The sequence below is a fragment of the Oratosquilla oratoria genome, chromosome 17 (genome assembly GCF_046742065.1).
Source record: "Oratosquilla oratoria isolate Oo_2021 chromosome 17, ASM4674206v1, whole genome shotgun sequence".
Classification (NCBI taxonomy): domain Eukaryota; kingdom Metazoa; phylum Arthropoda; class Malacostraca; order Stomatopoda; family Squillidae; genus Oratosquilla; species Oratosquilla oratoria.
In genome coordinates, this window is record NC_134793.1 from 18,028,978 (window position 1) to 18,046,887 (window position 17,910).

At 36.6% G+C, this 17,910-nt stretch overlaps 1 protein-coding gene across 16 annotated transcripts in view; it reads right to left on the reverse strand.

Annotated features, from left to right (window-relative positions):
* The window catches only part of Stat92E (Signal transducer and transcription activator Stat92E), an 86,462-nt gene that overhangs the window by 13,300 nt on the left and 55,252 nt on the right, over positions 1–17,910 (reverse strand). Inside the window, exon 17 of one of the 16 annotated variants that reach the window (XM_076200522.1) lies at positions 14,715–17,659. The exons of 14 other annotated variants lie outside the window; for them this stretch is intronic. In XM_076200522.1, coding sequence (XP_076056637.1) covers positions 17,593–17,659 — 67 coding nt within the window. In that variant the 3' untranslated portion in view covers positions 14,715–17,592. Of the gene's footprint in view, positions 1–14,714; positions 17,660–17,910 lie in introns of those variants that run through there. One more of the 16 variants, XM_076200528.1, reaches the window with a different exon arrangement.

Genomic DNA, 17,910 nt, shown 5'->3' on the forward strand with positions numbered 1-17,910 from the left:
ACCAGGGAAAGGACACGGACATGGGAGGAATAAAGCAAAGCTATAAACAGCTCAGTAGATGAAGGCAAGGTCTGGGTCTATAACAAGGAAGACACCTTTGACACTGTCTAGGAGCCTCATTTAAATCCTAGTACATATGTTATCCTATGTTTCAAGCCTATAATTTACTACCATTAACCAAAATGTCAAAAAGTACTCAGAATTTTTCTACATCTTCCACCCTTATCCAACCATCTGTTATGGATCCAGTACACAAACAGAAATACAAATAGGAACACAGACTCATACTCACAAAAAGCACAGCTCCATCCCCATGTATTACAAGGTAAATACACATTCAATCACACATACACACAGAGTCTGATGTGAAGAAATATAACTTTCTATACAGATGCATAAAATCTTGGAACAGCCTAGAAAATGATAGAGTTCAAGCTAGAACTATAAGATTTCACATTAGGTATGAAAACTGACAATTAAGAGGCTGGATCCAATTATAGCCCCCTTCCTGTGTATTATATACACAGTACCTACTTCATTAAATCAACATGTATTCAAAGAGGATTCAACCAACTGAAACCTTACTTAATAAGTACTGGAAAGCTTCAACAAGAAAGTGTCACCATACAGAAGCCAACAGACATAATCAAATCTTTTGACAGCCCCCAGACACATACTGACATATATCTGTCTATATACCAAAGGTTTCTTCCCCCTTATAAAGAATCTAGCCAGCCAAGGCATACCTCCACCCCACTAATTCCACTCCTATCCATTACTCATGTTTTCATTTGTCTGTGTCCCTATCTGACATTCAACTACTGATCAGGGACAAAAAGGTTCTACTACAGTCCCCTAAGGAGCAATAGTATAACCCAACACTATTCAACCGACCTTTGGCACACCCAGCCCAAAGCATAACATCAAGGCTCTCACATATACAGATGACCTAAGAATAACAGCCCATTACTGCAACTACAAAACAGCATCCACAAACTTACAAATCTACCCTAACAAGGTAGAACTATAGATGAAATAAAACAGAATGTTTGTTCCTATTCAGCAGTCACAGGGACAGTGCATATCCCTAACTACCATGAATCAAAGAAATGCCAACAGTCAGATAAAATCAAATGACCAACCTCTCCCACTGGACAAAAACCTTAAAATATTGGGCCTCTCTTATGATACATGACCATCAGCCCACACATCACAGACCTGAGAGTGAAGGCAGAAACTGAATATGCTAGGCAAAGTTTGACTAATTGTGATATAAGAGACAGGACCATATGTGTAAATTCCCACTAATTAGGTAAACAATAGGTAGGACATCACAAGGTCATGCAAACATAGAAGACAAAATGTCAAGGATGTTAAGAAAGTTTTCTGCATAGAAGCATCAATCCCTAGAATAGCCTTAGATGACAATGACCATGCCTAAACCAGAAGCAAAATTTATGATGTTGGAGAAAAACAAGACCCCTATAAGTGTAGCTCTCCTTGTATATTACAATTATGTACAAACATGGGGCAATTTAACAGATTATACTGACAGATGAGATCTCATGGTCTGTGACAAGGGTAAATGTGTTGCAGGAATAGGTTGGAGTGGGGAGAAGATAAATAAATAAATACATAAATATAATAAATGAATGAATAAATAAAATGCCTAAATGATCTCAAGAAATACAGCTCTCCATACAGATGCATCATCTCCTAGAATAGCTTAGAAGCTAATATAACCCAAGCTAAATCTATAACCAATTTCAAAGCTAGGTATGAGAAAAAAAAGGGGGATTTCATAAGTATAATGCCTTTCCTAGGTTGGATACATGGGTACATATTCCTAGGTATACACACACACACATTTGCCCAGAAATGCACACACACATATTGACATTTGCATCAGCCTAAATTTCATTCATCTGCAAACATGCATATGCAAGTATTTTCATATGTTCATATATACAGCATCCCATAATTCACCAGAGCATAATGTGCCCCTTATTTTTTTTACTTATGAAATTATATATCTTTATCAAGCAAATACTGCATACACAATATCATTTTAAAACTTTTCTTCCCCATGACAATTACATATATGGTCAAATCATGAGCCTTTAAGAACATTATCACTCTATGGCACTCTCACAGTTTCGAGGCCAGAGTGATAATTGCTACTGAAGGTTGATAACCAGGAAGGTTTGGAATTGCTGCCATCACCCGCACCTGAGATAACATCAAATGCAAACCCTCTTGCTCATGCACAAAGAGCATGCAACCTTAAATAGCCACCATCTTATACTCCACACCACAAGTCAACAGGGCTGCAAATTATTATAACAGAGCCATATATGCAAAAGAGCAGCAGTACTTAAAGGATAGATCTACAACAAAAGGGAGGGCACAATATGATGATTAACAAAACAATTTTCTTGTGATTGGTTGATTGGCCATTATATGACTGGTATCAATCACTTAAGTGGAGTGAAAATAAACAGAACCTTCCCCTGTTGACTTTGTGGCTCGTGCTAGTGACTGGATCTCTATCCTCTAAGCATGTGCTGCAAACTTGCATCACTTGGAAAATAAACTATGTACACAAACTAAGGTAAACAACTCCATTATAATTCATAAAAACATCATCTACAAGGTTGGGAAAAAAATCAGAACTTCATGATCATCAATACATTTTATTGACTACAATATTACTTGTACACATACAAAAGTCTCAGAATATGAATATGCAGAACCTTACATTACTATACAAATCATGAATTAAATGAAATGAAACAAACTTGATTTAACAGCACTTCTGTAAACATAACTTCAATCTGTAAATGTTTATTTTGCCTACAATTTAGTGCCATGACAAAACTAAATGAGGAATGGAAAAATAATGATGGTAAGAGAATTACTAATTCTAAAAATGAAAATGAATAAATTTGCATAAACTGTAAACTTTAATCTGCAATCACATTGTGCAACACTTAATCATCTTTCTCATTTATATCACTTTGATCACTACAGCTAGTTCTAACCTAGGAAAATTGCAAGAAAATTCCACTATATATGAAGAAGTTGGAAAAATAATAATAATGATAATAATAATAATGATGATAATAATGAATAATAATGCATACTTATTCCTTATAAATGTGCAGCTGGGAGATTGAGGTTACAGAATTCATATTACTCTGAAGTAATGCCTTTGTATTTGCACACACCAAATGTAGTACAGTAAACAAGTTGAGACATGCTACAAAGTTCAGAAAATCAAACAAATAGGAAAAGGAAACCATATAGGTTATACAAAATACCTATACAATAGTGAAACTAATAATGATGGTCAATTATGGATCCTGTCATTACTCAAAACTACAGTGTCCTTAGATTTAATGTCAAAATATGTGATAAAGAAGTTGAAGGGCAATGATCTAATGTGATAAGCACCATTTATTTACACCACAGCAAAAGACCCTGCATGAGATAAACTAATGGATGGACAAACCGTAGTCATACTCCTTCCAGAGCTAAACACACTCAATCATCATTGACTGTGTTTACCACCACAGATTTTATATATATATATATAAAAAACAATAATGAGAGCTTTACCTAAAAAATACTTTTTCAATGTACCTGCCAACTAATACGATCCTATTCTTATTTACCCCATACCCCATGATGACCTGTGGTAATGAAAAAAATTCCTGACGTATTTTCTTATTTGTGGCAAAAGCAGTGACTATGAATGAGTTGTAAAATGATCTCGGCTAAACTTTAAATTATTAATTGGACTTGACGCCTTATTAACGAGAGGTGGAGCCAATGATGGATACCTGCATGTGGTGGTCCTGCAAGATGGACATCAGGGAGAATCGTCTCCCTGTTGCCTGTCAATATCCTCACCTCTGTCTAGAGATGAAGCCCTCAGGGGCTCAGTACTAGTCTAAAGGTCAGTTCCAAGATCTCAATCAAGTATGACTATTTCTTTCACTTTTTCACATTAGAACTGACAACTGGTGACAGCTCACGTCTTTTTAACATTATAATCTGCTTACACAGAACAGCTATTTGGCCCTCCTGTGGAAGCAATGTCTTGTTGGATCACCTTTGACCTAAGCAATGTAACAAGGATTAGGGATGACCTTTCATCCCCAAGATGAAGGTGGGTGTATGATTTGACTTCACCTCACCGTAAAGGGGGACAGGCCTTTTAGTACATATGTACTTTGCAAAGTCCCACACTAATACGACACAGACAACATTTCATATTTCTTCCCTGGGAGATCTATGGGAGAGCACAGGGATTGTTGGCAGTTACTCTTGGGCTGTGGGTTTCCAGTCGGTGAAACCTACAGCAACAATCATTACCACTATGAGAGGTCATGAAAACATTCAACATTTACTCTTTGTTACTCAATAATTTGCATGACTTCATTAATCTTACTTGCACAAACACACACATACATGATAATTGGAAATCAAGGATATAAATTAAGTTGGAACTGTATATGAATTTGAATCTAGGTATGTTAGAAAATTAGAGAATAGGAGACAGGATACAATGAGCATTGCTCCATTCCTTTTATTACAATTAGGTAAATACACACATGCACATTTCTTGGAAATGAGTGCAGGTTAAAATGAAATAAAATTAATGAACAAAGCAATCTTGTCTCTTAGAACTGAGATTCATAATTTGTAGAGATGGCTTTAAAAGGGATCAATGTCTCATTATAATAAATGAAGGCCATGCCAGGATCAAGCAAAATGAGGAAAAGATTGAGGGATTGTTTGAGGATCAAGAAGGTTGGTTCCCTAATCAATAGAAGGAAATGTTAACTTCAGAGCAATTACGGAGCAGAAGAAAAAAGTTCAAAATTGGCTGAAAGATGTGATGACGGTTATCTTTATACACACATACACACGTGTGTATATATACATATACACACATACATGCATGCAAATGTGCATACATAAAAACCCTCATCTGGGATGTAGTGGACAAATCTAAATGTGCCACTCTTGCCGTGTCTGGGCAGAGGATAAAATAATTTCCTGGAATGTAGGGATCATGAGCTGTGGAATGCTAAAGAAATTACTTTCATGATTATGGGAAATGACAAAGAAGAAACTGATGAGGTAAGATTTGTTCAAGCTCGGTCAGTACACGTGGGATGGCTTGTGTCTATGCCCATTGAATGATTCAAATCACAATCTACCATAAAAAAGATAACCACCAGGTCCTGGAAATAGCCATTAATGACAAGTTTAAGGTATGATGCTACTAAAGATGAACAAGCCAAAAACAAGGGAACTTGTATATAAAATCAAGGATACGAACATAAAGACATTAGAATAAAAACAGCACTTGTTCTCAAGAGTCCCAATTCAGACTGAGGAAATGTCACAAAAAAGAGAGAGAGAGAGAGAGGAGAGGAAGGAAATTAAAGGAAACTTATGGAAATGTATATGGCAGACTTGATACTTTAAGCTTAGTGGAAACTAAGCTCCCAAGAAATGTTAATCCACAACTGGGGAATCATTACAACATTGACTGAAGGTGAGACATGTAAGGGAAATGGGTTTGGGGTGAAGATTGTTGTAAGGAATGACAATGGAGGAGGACAGAAATATGAATGAGTGCATGACTGAAGCAATTCATCAGCAAATTAAAACCAGAAGGCCTGATACGAGGAATATCATGGTACTGTATATTCCCCACACAACATAACAGCTTGGAATGAAGCTTCATACCTGGACATGTTGAGACATTTTTCCTCTTAAAAAATACTGATGAATAAAGTGGCAATATCATCATCATTGGAGGCTATAATTACAGAGGTAAGCGGAGAGGAATAGGATGCATGTTGTAATAAATATTTCTGATGAAATAAACTGTTAAATATTGCACCTGAAAACATGAAACCCAATGGGTAAAAGACAACTCAAGCAAGAGACGACATTCTATTAAGATTAGACTAGCTACTTACCACAAAACCAAACATTACTGACTCCCTTAAACAATCTTTACCCTATAGGAAAGAGTGACCATGTACCATTTGAATTCCAGCTGGAAGATGGAGTACTTCAACTAAGGAAAAAGTTTTACAAAAAGCATACCCAATTTTGGGAAGATGAACTTCTTCCTCAAAGAAACCAACTTAGAGGAAACAGGTAATATTATCCCTTTATAAATTGGATGTGTGAATATATGCCAAGAATTTGTGAAAAAAAAAATATGAAAATGATTCATTGTAGATCATAAGATAGCTGAAGAAGCCAGAGACAAGGTTTGAGATAGATGTATAATAGATGGGTGTAAGGTTAGGTGTATGCTTAGATTTGGCCACTCTCCTCGTAACATGGAAAAGGCCGTTTAATATCTGTGTGGCTGAGCAGCTTAGAGAGTCACTACTTGAGCAAAAGGTCAGGAGTGGAGGCAGTTTAAGGCTGCCTGCTAGTAAGTTCATAGTTAGGGCATACAGTGAGTCCTCGTTATACGGTACATATGCGTTCCTGAAAACCTTACCGCAAATTGAAATTACCATATACCAAACCCAAGTTTCGACTTATGGCAGACGTACTACCTTCTCCCTGCTCTTTCCTCTTCAAAATATCTAATTTTACCTCCAAAACACGAGCAGATACCATATCTGAATTTTTCTTACCATAAATAGAATCGAGGGTAGTAATTACCAAATACCGTAACTGTGAATTTACCGGATAAAGAATTACCATATAAGGACTCACTGTATTACATTAAATTCCCTGACATAGGTAGGAAGAGGAAACACAAGAGCTTTAATCAAAGTTTAATCCTGACTAGTTTTATAATGAGCTTTCTAGTCAGGCATAAACTTGGATTAAGACCCCTATGTTTCCTCTTCCCACTTACACCAACCTGTCAGAATGTCTCAACACTAAATTCAATGATTCAACAAGTTTTCCACAAGGAAGTACCATCCTAGCCCTCTCTGAGAGGAGAATTTCATAAAGCTGAACCAAATGAGTGAATCATGGAGATTGAGAGATAGTACACCATGAGCACATATCCTTTCCTGTACACCATTGGATAAATACACAATATCAAGAAACAGTTTTTTGTCCAGATGCATCTACATCGTGGAGTTGCCTAAAAGAAGGCACATTCCAATCTTAAGTTTAATTTGTGGAAAAAAAAGAAAAGAAAAAAAGATGCATGGGATCAAGAATAGTAAGGATGAAGGTGAAAGGAGAAATCCTAGTATGAGTAGTTGTATATGTGCTAAATCAGACCAAATAGATAAAAAAGTTTCTGATTTCAATTGAATAAAGAAGTAAAGGCAAGAATGATGAAGTGAAGGCTGTGGAGCTTCAATCAATTAATCTGTTGGTAAAGGTCTTTCTTGCAGCAGCCCTGCAACCTGCCACAGCCAATGACTCAGCTCAATCACTCAAAGAATAAATCTCATGTTGTTGGCTGGATAAGGTGAGGGTTGGTCAGTGTAGAATGAGATGTCCTCAGTTTTCTGGGTGGTGGCTGCATCTGGGGCGGTGTTGTTTGCCAAGTTAATTCTGTGTTAGTAGTTTTAATGCATGGCAGTGACCTACCAGTGTGGTTCTTATTTGTCTTGAGAGTGATTTCTCGTATGGGTTGTCTGGGGGAGCCTGGTGTAGTATTGAATTTGGAGGTCTATTGTGGAGTGCTTATTTTGTGATTTGAGCATGCATGTGGTTTTGTATGGATGTGTTGTTGGGTGCATGGGGTAGGGTATTGTTGATGTTTGAGTACTGTATTCCTTTTTTCCCCCCACTTGCATTCAGTGGATTGTGCTTGTGTGATATGGTGTGCGGAGTGTGAAAATTTGAGGTCTCTTGCGTAGAACTGTCCCTATCATCCTCACTTGCTGCTCTATTGGAAGGATTTTGGTTGTGAATGTAGATGTTCTACTAAGTCGTTTCAGTGCAGCCATCAATGCTTTATTGAAAATTGTTTATATGATGTCTGTTTTCTCAAGCGAGTACTACATTATGGATAAATAGTTAAGAGAAGTGTTCAGGAGCTGTTTATATATTGTGAATAGTGTTTCCTTCTACTGCCCAAGACTTGTACTTAATATGTTCAGGTCTTTGATGGGCGGGCTACATGCCATGTGTGTATGGAGAGTGAGGTTTAGTATTTTACTGTTTTGGTCTAATGGGAGGAGTTAGCATTTTAAACTGACAGTTGAATGCTTCTTTGATTCATTGTAGCTAATGACATGAAGGAAGGCAAATAATTCTCTTTTGTCTCAGCCTTAGTTCTAGCTTGTTGAGGTAGATCAGTGTGTTTTTGGCTGCTATTTTTGGGCAATTATTGTTGGGTCATATATATTATTGAGAGCTATTGTATTGTGCTCTAGAGAACATGAATCTAAGAATGGTACAAGAGAAACTAAGGAGGAGAGAGGAATTCTTGGAAACTTAAAATGGAGAGTAGAGTGCATGAAATGGGGATGGGATGTTCCAGGTCTGCATGGAAAGACTGATGTAGTCAGTACCAACAGTTTTCTGAAAACCATGGTATAGAAATGCTCAAAAAAAAAAAAAAAAAAAAAAAAAAAAAAAAAAATAGGAAGATTGTAGTATATGTCATGGTAGCCATATGTGCCACTGACTGCTTAAGTTTTATGTAACCACCACTTTAAGGATTTTAGTGACACCCCTGACTGATCGAGTTATACAGCATTCATTTATGATTAGAGATTGATCTCTGTTCGAAGAAGAAAGGTGAGTCACTTAACTTCCACTATCCCACTTCCTGCTACCCTTTTCTTTACCATACCTATGACTTCACCTCTATTTTTTCTTAGTGGGACCAACGATGATAACTCTATGTGGTGGTCCTGCAAGATGGACAGTGAAGTTGCCCATTTTTAAAACCCATCACCCCCCTCACCCCCATCAAGATGTGCAGCCTTGAGGGGCTGGCACTTGGTCTCCAGACTGGGCACATCTATCAACTTTAACTGAATTTCTTATACTTTTCACACGTGGAAAGCTGACAATTGGCAGCTGCTCTGCTCTTCCTATCACTATCAGCTGGTAACACAGAAACAGCCCCACACTGATACAACATAGATAATAGTCTAAAGTTTCTTCCTGGTGAGATCTGTGGGAGGTTCTGAGGACCACTGCCAGCAACGGTTGGGCTGTGTGTTTTCCCCTTAGTGAAACCCATAGCATGGTATGGTGGAGAGCAAGAATAACGCCAATTTCTTCCCCTGTGTGTCATACAAGGTGACTGAATGAGGCAAGGTGAGAAGACTGGGGAACCCTTTTTTATATTTTTCCCCAACAAAAATTGAGGCAAGAGTAGCTTCAACTCAGCCACCATCTTTGTAAAGGAGACAGGTTCCTCTCGATCAATAAACAGTATAATGAAAAATTAAAGGGAGTCTGTTAGCTCTAGACAGTCTGAGAATGTTGAGAAGAGCAGTAATGGATGACAGTGCTGGTGGCAAAACATGAGAAACTTAGGAAAAGGATTAAGAAAGAAACATGAAAAAAAAAAAAAAAAAAAAAAAAGTTTTAAAATGGTGTCCTAAGAAGTGTAAAGGTGCATGGTTCCTGGGTGCTTACAAAGATAGGATAATTGGTAAAGCTGTCCAACAAAGAAAAATAATATATGTCACAAGTCTCACTGGCTAGAAAACCTGCATCCCCAACGAGACTGGCAATGGTCCTTGGGCCTTCCCACAGATCTCTGGAAAGAAACTTTGGATTGTTGTCTGTGTTGTATTAATGTGTACATGTCACTGTCTTACATTAGTAGGAGAGCATTCATTGGTACTTCCATGAAAAGGTAGGGGAAGTATGAGGCACTGCCAGCCAAACAGGCTGAGACGCCAAAACCTTGTTCTAAGTTACCACTGTCTAAAGTCTGACCAAATGAGGCACTCAAAGGAAATGTATCTTTGAGGTGATGGCATCTTTGTCTGGCATGGAGCACCTCATATAGCTAAGTTGACAGAGAAAAAAGTTGACCATGGGCCAGCATGTCTATATGAAGGTATGAGATTTGAAGATAGGTGGCAGGACAAAGATTCTCTCTTGCTTAATTCTTGCAGGAACATTACCAGCAGGTACTTAATTGGTCTTGAGTGATACATTGATGAAGTAAAGAAAGATGTAGAAAAAGGAACTATATAGAAAATTCAAGAGTGGAGATCAAGATAACTACAGAAAAAAGTTAATAAAATAAATATAACATAATAAATATAAATAAATAATGGAAACAATATAGGCACAGAAAAGGGCAGAAAAATAAGGAGGCTGGAAGCATGATTCAAGGTCTGACAGTCAAAATGTTTATATGGAGATTGATTTTGGCCTCCCATACCTACAGAGCTTAAAACTGCTATTCCTGTTGAACAAGTGGTAATGGTGGAAGTTACTAGTGAGCATGAGAGAGAGAGAGAGAAAGTGGGAGGAGAAAGAGTGGATTAGAGCACTACCACTGGTGGTGGAGATCAATGTGATGGCAGTTCAAAACGTGCCACCAGCAAGTTGGACCATGGGCATGGTTCATTAAATTCCAAACTACAAAGTCCTCTGTAAGGTATCCTAGCCTCTTCATAGGGGAGTCCCTGACATTTTTTAACCATATATATATATATATATATATATATATATATATATATATATATATATATATATATATATATATATATATACACACACACACACACACATTAGGCAGGGATGAAGACAGCAATTATTCCTCATGTGAAAACACAATTCCTTTAGAATTTGAAAACTGTAAATCCTTGTAATATGAAAAGAGAAAATTTCTCCTCTCAGGGTACTACCATAAAGGCAATTTTAATAAGAAAAAGTGGTGATATTTAGTTTAAATAGATGTCATCAAGTTATCTTCTTCGGGTTAGCCTTCCCCTTACCATATAACGTATATATTGCTGCACTGTTTCTGACCTGGACAGTAGGAAGGAGACAAAGATGAACCTTTATCCATGGGGAGTTTGGGAAGATAAAATGGGTGGTGGATGGGAGTGGATTGGGTGGAAGTAGGTGCATGCCTTGACCTGGCTACTTCCACTATAAGTGGATGAAGCCCTTGGTATATAGAATACATAGATACACACATACATGCAGATTCTGGAAATACATAATTTTGGGGGATGGACAATGATGGTTACCTAAATGAGCTGCTCATGCACAAGAGAAGCTGATTTTTGTCTCTCTACCTTTTATCTCCAAATCCCATCATCACCACCTGGTATTTAGTCTTAAGACCAGATCTAAGATCCCTATCAACTTTGGCTATTCTTTCCTAGCTTTTTTACAATGGAGAGAGGACAATAGGTATCTATTTCCCTCTCCCTGCTATTTTAAGCAGTAGACATAGAATCAACACTAATACAACTGTGTAACATTTACTTCTCGAAAGACCTATGGGAGCACCCTGGAACTGTTGCTTGTTATTGTTGGGCTGTGAGTTTACAGTCAGTAAAATTTGAGGCAACAATTATCTTCACTAATATACACAAGCTAGCAATTAGAAAATAAGCAGACAAAGATTAGTAGCAAGCACAAATTTTGGTCGGCAGGGGGATACACTAATCCTAATCACAGTCTACAAACAATTCTTGAGAACCATACTTCATTATGCTTCCACAGCATAGTTCCCAACAATCAGAAAACCAATTATACCAGGGCCATACCCTCTGGGGGGGCAGGGAGGGCAACTGCCCCCTGCCACTGAATTTTCCAATTTTTTAACTACTACATTTTCTGGGAACTACCCCACCAATTTAGTGGGGTAGTTCCGAGAAAATGTGGAAGTAGAAATTTGAAAAATTCCAGGGGATGGGGGGCAGTGGCCCTCCCTACCCTCCCAGGGGGTATGCCCCTGGATACCCCTACAAACTATACAAAACAAAGCAATGAAAACGGGATGCACACAAACCACCCTATAGATCATTTGCATCCTGAAACCAAAATCCTTCCTAATGAACATCACATGAAAATGAGAGATACAGTTCTGTGCACGAACCTTCAGCTCTACTCACCCATCGTTACACTACACAAGTACAACAAAATGAATGAAAACACATACACACACACACATCATTATACACAAACATGTACAGCAACTTACCACTTGCACTGTACAACATCCACACAAAAGCACATTCACATCACAAAACAAGTACTTTGAGACCAACCACCTAACTTTCCAACAGTCTCACTTCTATCTAGAATTGCACGCAATCTTTGGACCTGACCCAGGATCTCTGCCAACTCTGACTATATTCTATCCACTTTTTCACATTAGGATTGCTGACAACCAGCAACTGCTTTCCTCCTATTGCTATATGCTGGTGACACAGAATCAGCCTCGCATTAACAAAACACTGACATGTGTTTCTTCCCAGAGAGATCTATATGAGGAGCCTATGACCTTTGTCTGCTACTTTGGGGTTGTGGGTTTTCAGCCAATGAAACTCGAGTCGACAATTATTATCATTCAAATACAATGACACCTTAGAGAAGAAGAAGAAAAATAAAAAAAATAAAAAATAAAAATCTGCTCTAGTTAACACCACAGTTACATATTATATTAAAAAGTACAGGAGCACAAACTGCACATTAACTACATAAGAGAGCTAGAAGAAATAACTGTCTACCCACCTCTTCTATTTTTAATGAAAATCTATACGTCATCTTAACTTCCTTACAAGAAATGAACAAAAGCAATATGACCTGGTTCTTCTCATGTGATTAACAACAAAATCATGTTTCAAAAATTAAGTAGCAATGTTTCTATCACAATTAGGAGCAACACACAATTTTCTAATTATAAACAGAAGCTATATTAAGTTACTCAACTGCCAGACAAAGACAAATTATATTTGGCAGTATACCTCAAAGTCATTAACATTGTAAATGTAAATGCCTGTTGGATAACCATCAACATGTCATAAATAATATACTTCCCTATACAGGGCAGTCTGCATTAATATTATACATACAGAGTTCAAATACATGGAAAACTCTTGAGAATTCTTTATACACAGCATCATTATAAAAAAACACCCACGTCAATTTTGATTATGAGGTTCAACAGTGTGAGAAAAAGAGCATGAGAGAGTGAGTGAGAGAAAGATAGAGAGAGAGAATTGCTGGAATGCAAATGAAATACTGAGATCAACATTATTTGCAAGTCTTTCTTTGGCTGAGTCTTTAATCAACAGACATAACTGAGGCATAACACAAATTAACTTGCAGGCAAAACTTACATCCCATTAGTTCTAAGTTTAGGTTCTTAACATAAGGGCACTGCAATAAATTACAATTAACTTTTTTCCTATACAACAGTGAACAGTGAATACAACTCAACTGACGATATACAAACTAAGAATTTCTCTGAATACAAACTAATACCTATTATGACAAAGAAAAGAGAGAGAAAAGGATGGAGAGGAAGAGAGAGAGAGAGAGAGAGAGAGAGTTAAAAATTAAACCGTCCTACCATACAACCAGATTTTCAATAAAAGAGAAACAAGACGTCTATAAAGAACAAAACAACCACACTTCCAACATCTGAACATACTTTTGGTTACAAAAATCAATTGCACACCAATTCTTAAAAAAATTAAATAAATAAATAAAAATGAAATGAAATAATAAATATTTCTATTTTGGCTGCTGCCATGCTATTTCTTTCTGCAACATGTGACCCCATCAGCAGAGAAGAAGTCTGATCTCTAATGCTTAATTCACATGTATATTAGGTTACACATTACTTCCACAACTGCCTGGCTATTTCATTCAGCATTATGTGAACCCTTTGGACAAATTGAGTAATCATATGCATATTCATACATTTGTATACAATATATACACCAATGGTCCTTTCCTCCTTGTACAAGGGATAGCTAAGTCAAAGTATCTCTCAATCTTTGCAAGAGAAAAATGGGGATCCATTATGCCTTATTGGTGAATTTTGAAGACAGGCAGCAGTGATTAATTTCTCTGACACTTTACAGGATCCCCATTTACAAATACTCATTAAGGACCCATATTCATCATTACTTGTATATATGTTTGTGTGTGTGTGTATATATATATTTATATATATATATATACACACACATATGTGTATGTATTCATATATCCCCATACTAGGGTATTGACAGCAAAGATATCTAATTTACCACTAGGGACTTCAGTAGCACCTGCATGGTCCAGTTCCATCCAACATTTAATAAGATATTTTATTGAATTATTTATCTATTTCTTTTCATTTATTTCCACAAATATAAAGATGCTGAGCTACTTTTTTTAACTTTCACTATTCCTTGTTTCTGCTGTCTTCTTTTAAGTTATTCCTGAAACAATCTAGATATCCACCTTCTTGTCTAATACTCTACTGGTGGTGGTGGTGGTAGGAAGGATAAGAAGGAACCTGTAATCTCCCCATGCAAATTAAAACACATAAGCAGATGGGGGCAAGGGAGGGACTGAGAAGTCTTGTGAAGAGTGAAAACATGATTACACTCGCTCATCCCACCTGATTTTATATATATATATATATATATATATATATATATATATATATATATATATATATATAATATATATATATATATATATATATATATATATGTATATATACATACATACATATATATACACACATACTCAATGATGTCACAGGGTTCACCAAAATTTAAATAAATTGCCTGGCAATTGCATGATCAAACTCCTTAACTGACTCTCAGCTCTGAAATGGTTATGATAACAGTTTAATCAAAGCTATTACACAACTCATTTGCTCTTAGGCTCAACAAAATTGCCTGATATCAGCCAGAACAAAATATTCAAATCTCATATTTGATGCAAATTACTCCAAAAGGAATGTGTAATATACATATATGTAAATATGAGACATTATAACAAGTTGAGGAAGGTAGATAATAAAGAAGACATGGGTCTTAGTCTGAGTTTATTCCTGACTAGCAAAAAATAAACTCGGACCAGGACCTGTGTCTACTTTATTCACTTTCCTCCCAAACACGTGTGTGTCTGTGTGTGTGTGTGTATATATACATACACACATATATTGCATACACACACATGCATCAGTTCCTCTATATATGCAAGGGGTGCATTCCACTGAATTTATATTACCTGAATACTGTATTTGATTCATGTTTTTCATAAAATACATCAAAAAACAATTTATAATAGTATACAAAGTACACACAATTTGCATAATTGTGATCATTTTGTGCATAAAACCAGACTTGGTAGAATAGCTTCACCATATATGTTTGAGCTTGCATTTTGAGAAACGCATATAACGAGGGACTGGTATATATGCATATGTAATGTGTGCATGCATATAATATATATATATATATATACACACACATACATACATATATATACACATACACATATATGCACATCACAATCTATATTCGTACATAAAAATAATGTCTTATTTTCTTACATGTCTCAATAAAATACAATGCATACAATAAAGCAATTGCATTTCAACATCTATAAAAAAAAATTTACTTCTTTGGAACTATCTAAATTATTGCCCTATCCATCCTTTCTACATATTGTTTTGTGCCATATTAAAAATTGTACGTGTAAATGTTTGATTTTTCCCTTCATCTACAAAGAGACATTAAAGTACCAGGTATTAAAATGTCTTATTATGGTAAAACACACAAATGTCTGTCAAAAACTGACTGATAAATACATGTGAATACTTACTTATTATGAAACTAAGTAGCTAAACCAATTCTGGAGCAAACTCTTTCAACCTGGTCATGTCTACCACTAATCTTATTTTGGCTAGTTCCTGATGACTTCATTCAGCAGAGAGGTTGATCTGGGACAAACTGACATTTAAATTGATCAGAACCCTGTTTTGTCACGAGTCTGCCTCTTCACTGAACAAGATCATCTGGCACCACCTGGATTTTCATCTGATCAGCACACCAGGTCATAGGGCTACTAATCTTTCGTTACATTTTCAAGTTGTAACTACTAAACACTCGCAAATGCTTATAAGCACCTGACAGACAACCTCTTATTATCAATAGTTAGGACTCAATGTGTGGCTGGGATTTAGAACAGGCTTTTCTAAAAATATAATATTCACTCTCAACTTCACAATGAATACATAAAACCAACCAGCTTCTACCTGGCTGTCATAACCAGAGGCTTCGCATTCTTTTCACTTGACAGAAGCAGCAAATTTGCTACATGGCAGTCCAAGAAGAGGAACCATTTAATGCTTACTGTAGGTCTATCTTCCTGCATGTACACTGCTGTATATTATTTATGAACGACTGGAAAAATAATGTGCTGGTAAAAGCTGTTCTCTTGTAAAAATCTCAAAGCTTTGTCCAACACATCTTTCCTCCAGTGTTCTTGAAGAATGCTTGTACAAATTTCATACTAAACAAAAATTACAAATAGGATAAACTGAGAATTCAAATATTAAGCTTTAAAATATTTTGTGCCTTATGTACTGTAGCTTTGATTTTTATTTCTCCATGACTTCACAAACTAATACTTAACATTACCTTCCCATTATCAAATATTAAAACTATAAACCCACTTTATAATTTCTACATCTCCCCACCCCCTTTCCTCATCCTCTGGTGCAAAATTCCAAGAAACGTGTGTGTGTTTTATGAATCAACTGACATTTTCAGGTACTGAAGGCCATAGTGGACCAATGACGGGTACCTGTAAGTAATGATCCTGCAAGGTGGATGTCAGAGAGTCGTTTCCCTGTCACCTCTTTTGAAAACTTACTAACACCCTCACCTCCACCTGAAGATGCAGCCCCACTGGACTGACACTTAGTCTCCAGACCATGCCAACAATCTTTTTAAACTTCAACTGTATTTCCAATAACATTTCACAATGGAGGAACTTCAAACCAGGGCCTGCTATCCTCCTACTGTTACTCTAAGCTGGTGACATATATTGTCCCAAACTAATAACATAGATAATACTCAGAAGTTACTTTCCCATGAGATCTGTAGGAGGGTCTAAGGACCATTGTCAGCCACTGTGGGGCTCTGAGTTCTTAGTCATTGGAACTTGAGACAACATTTATTATCTTTCTTAAGGAGAGGGGAATTTCCCTACTTGCTGTCACAAGGGATATTTTTGTTCTTTTCTCTTAATTGTACTACTACTATGAACCCCTAGTGTAAAGTAACATTCGAGAAACGTACAAATAACAATACTGGATCAAAATACTAATTGTTCTTAGAATACAATTATTTTGGGTCAATACTTCACTGAAGAACTTGTTCCTCTTTATTGTTTGATTACCATCTATCAATCATAAATAAAAATGTATTCTACTATCATGCTACAGTTGATTTTTGACTTTCTAAAAGGCAATGCGGTATCTCAGTAACTCTTTCTTATGCTCAGAGAAAGGAGACAGACTAGTTTAAAAACGAGGCTCCTAGTATGGATGGATGAGTGTCTTTGGAGCACCATAGAAAAAGAAGAGTATGCATGGATTCATATAGGACTTCGATTATTGCCAGGTTTCATTTAGTAGTTGGATGCAAGAACATTTGCAGCATCAAAAAGTGGCGAGTCTGTTGGAGGCTTTTGGTCACTGAAAAGAAGTAACAACCAAGGGAAATCACCATATGTGGGACAAAGCTTACAGTATCATACATTAAAACGCATCATAACAAAATATAATAACAACAAAGTAATGTCGTAGCACACTGGTAAAATTATACTAATGACCCACTTTCGGAGAAGAATAGGCGAAAGTACAGAGATCCAGATATTTCGATCACTATCTGTGATCCTCTTCGGCAGATGTGAAGAGGATCACAGATAGTGATCAAAATATAGATC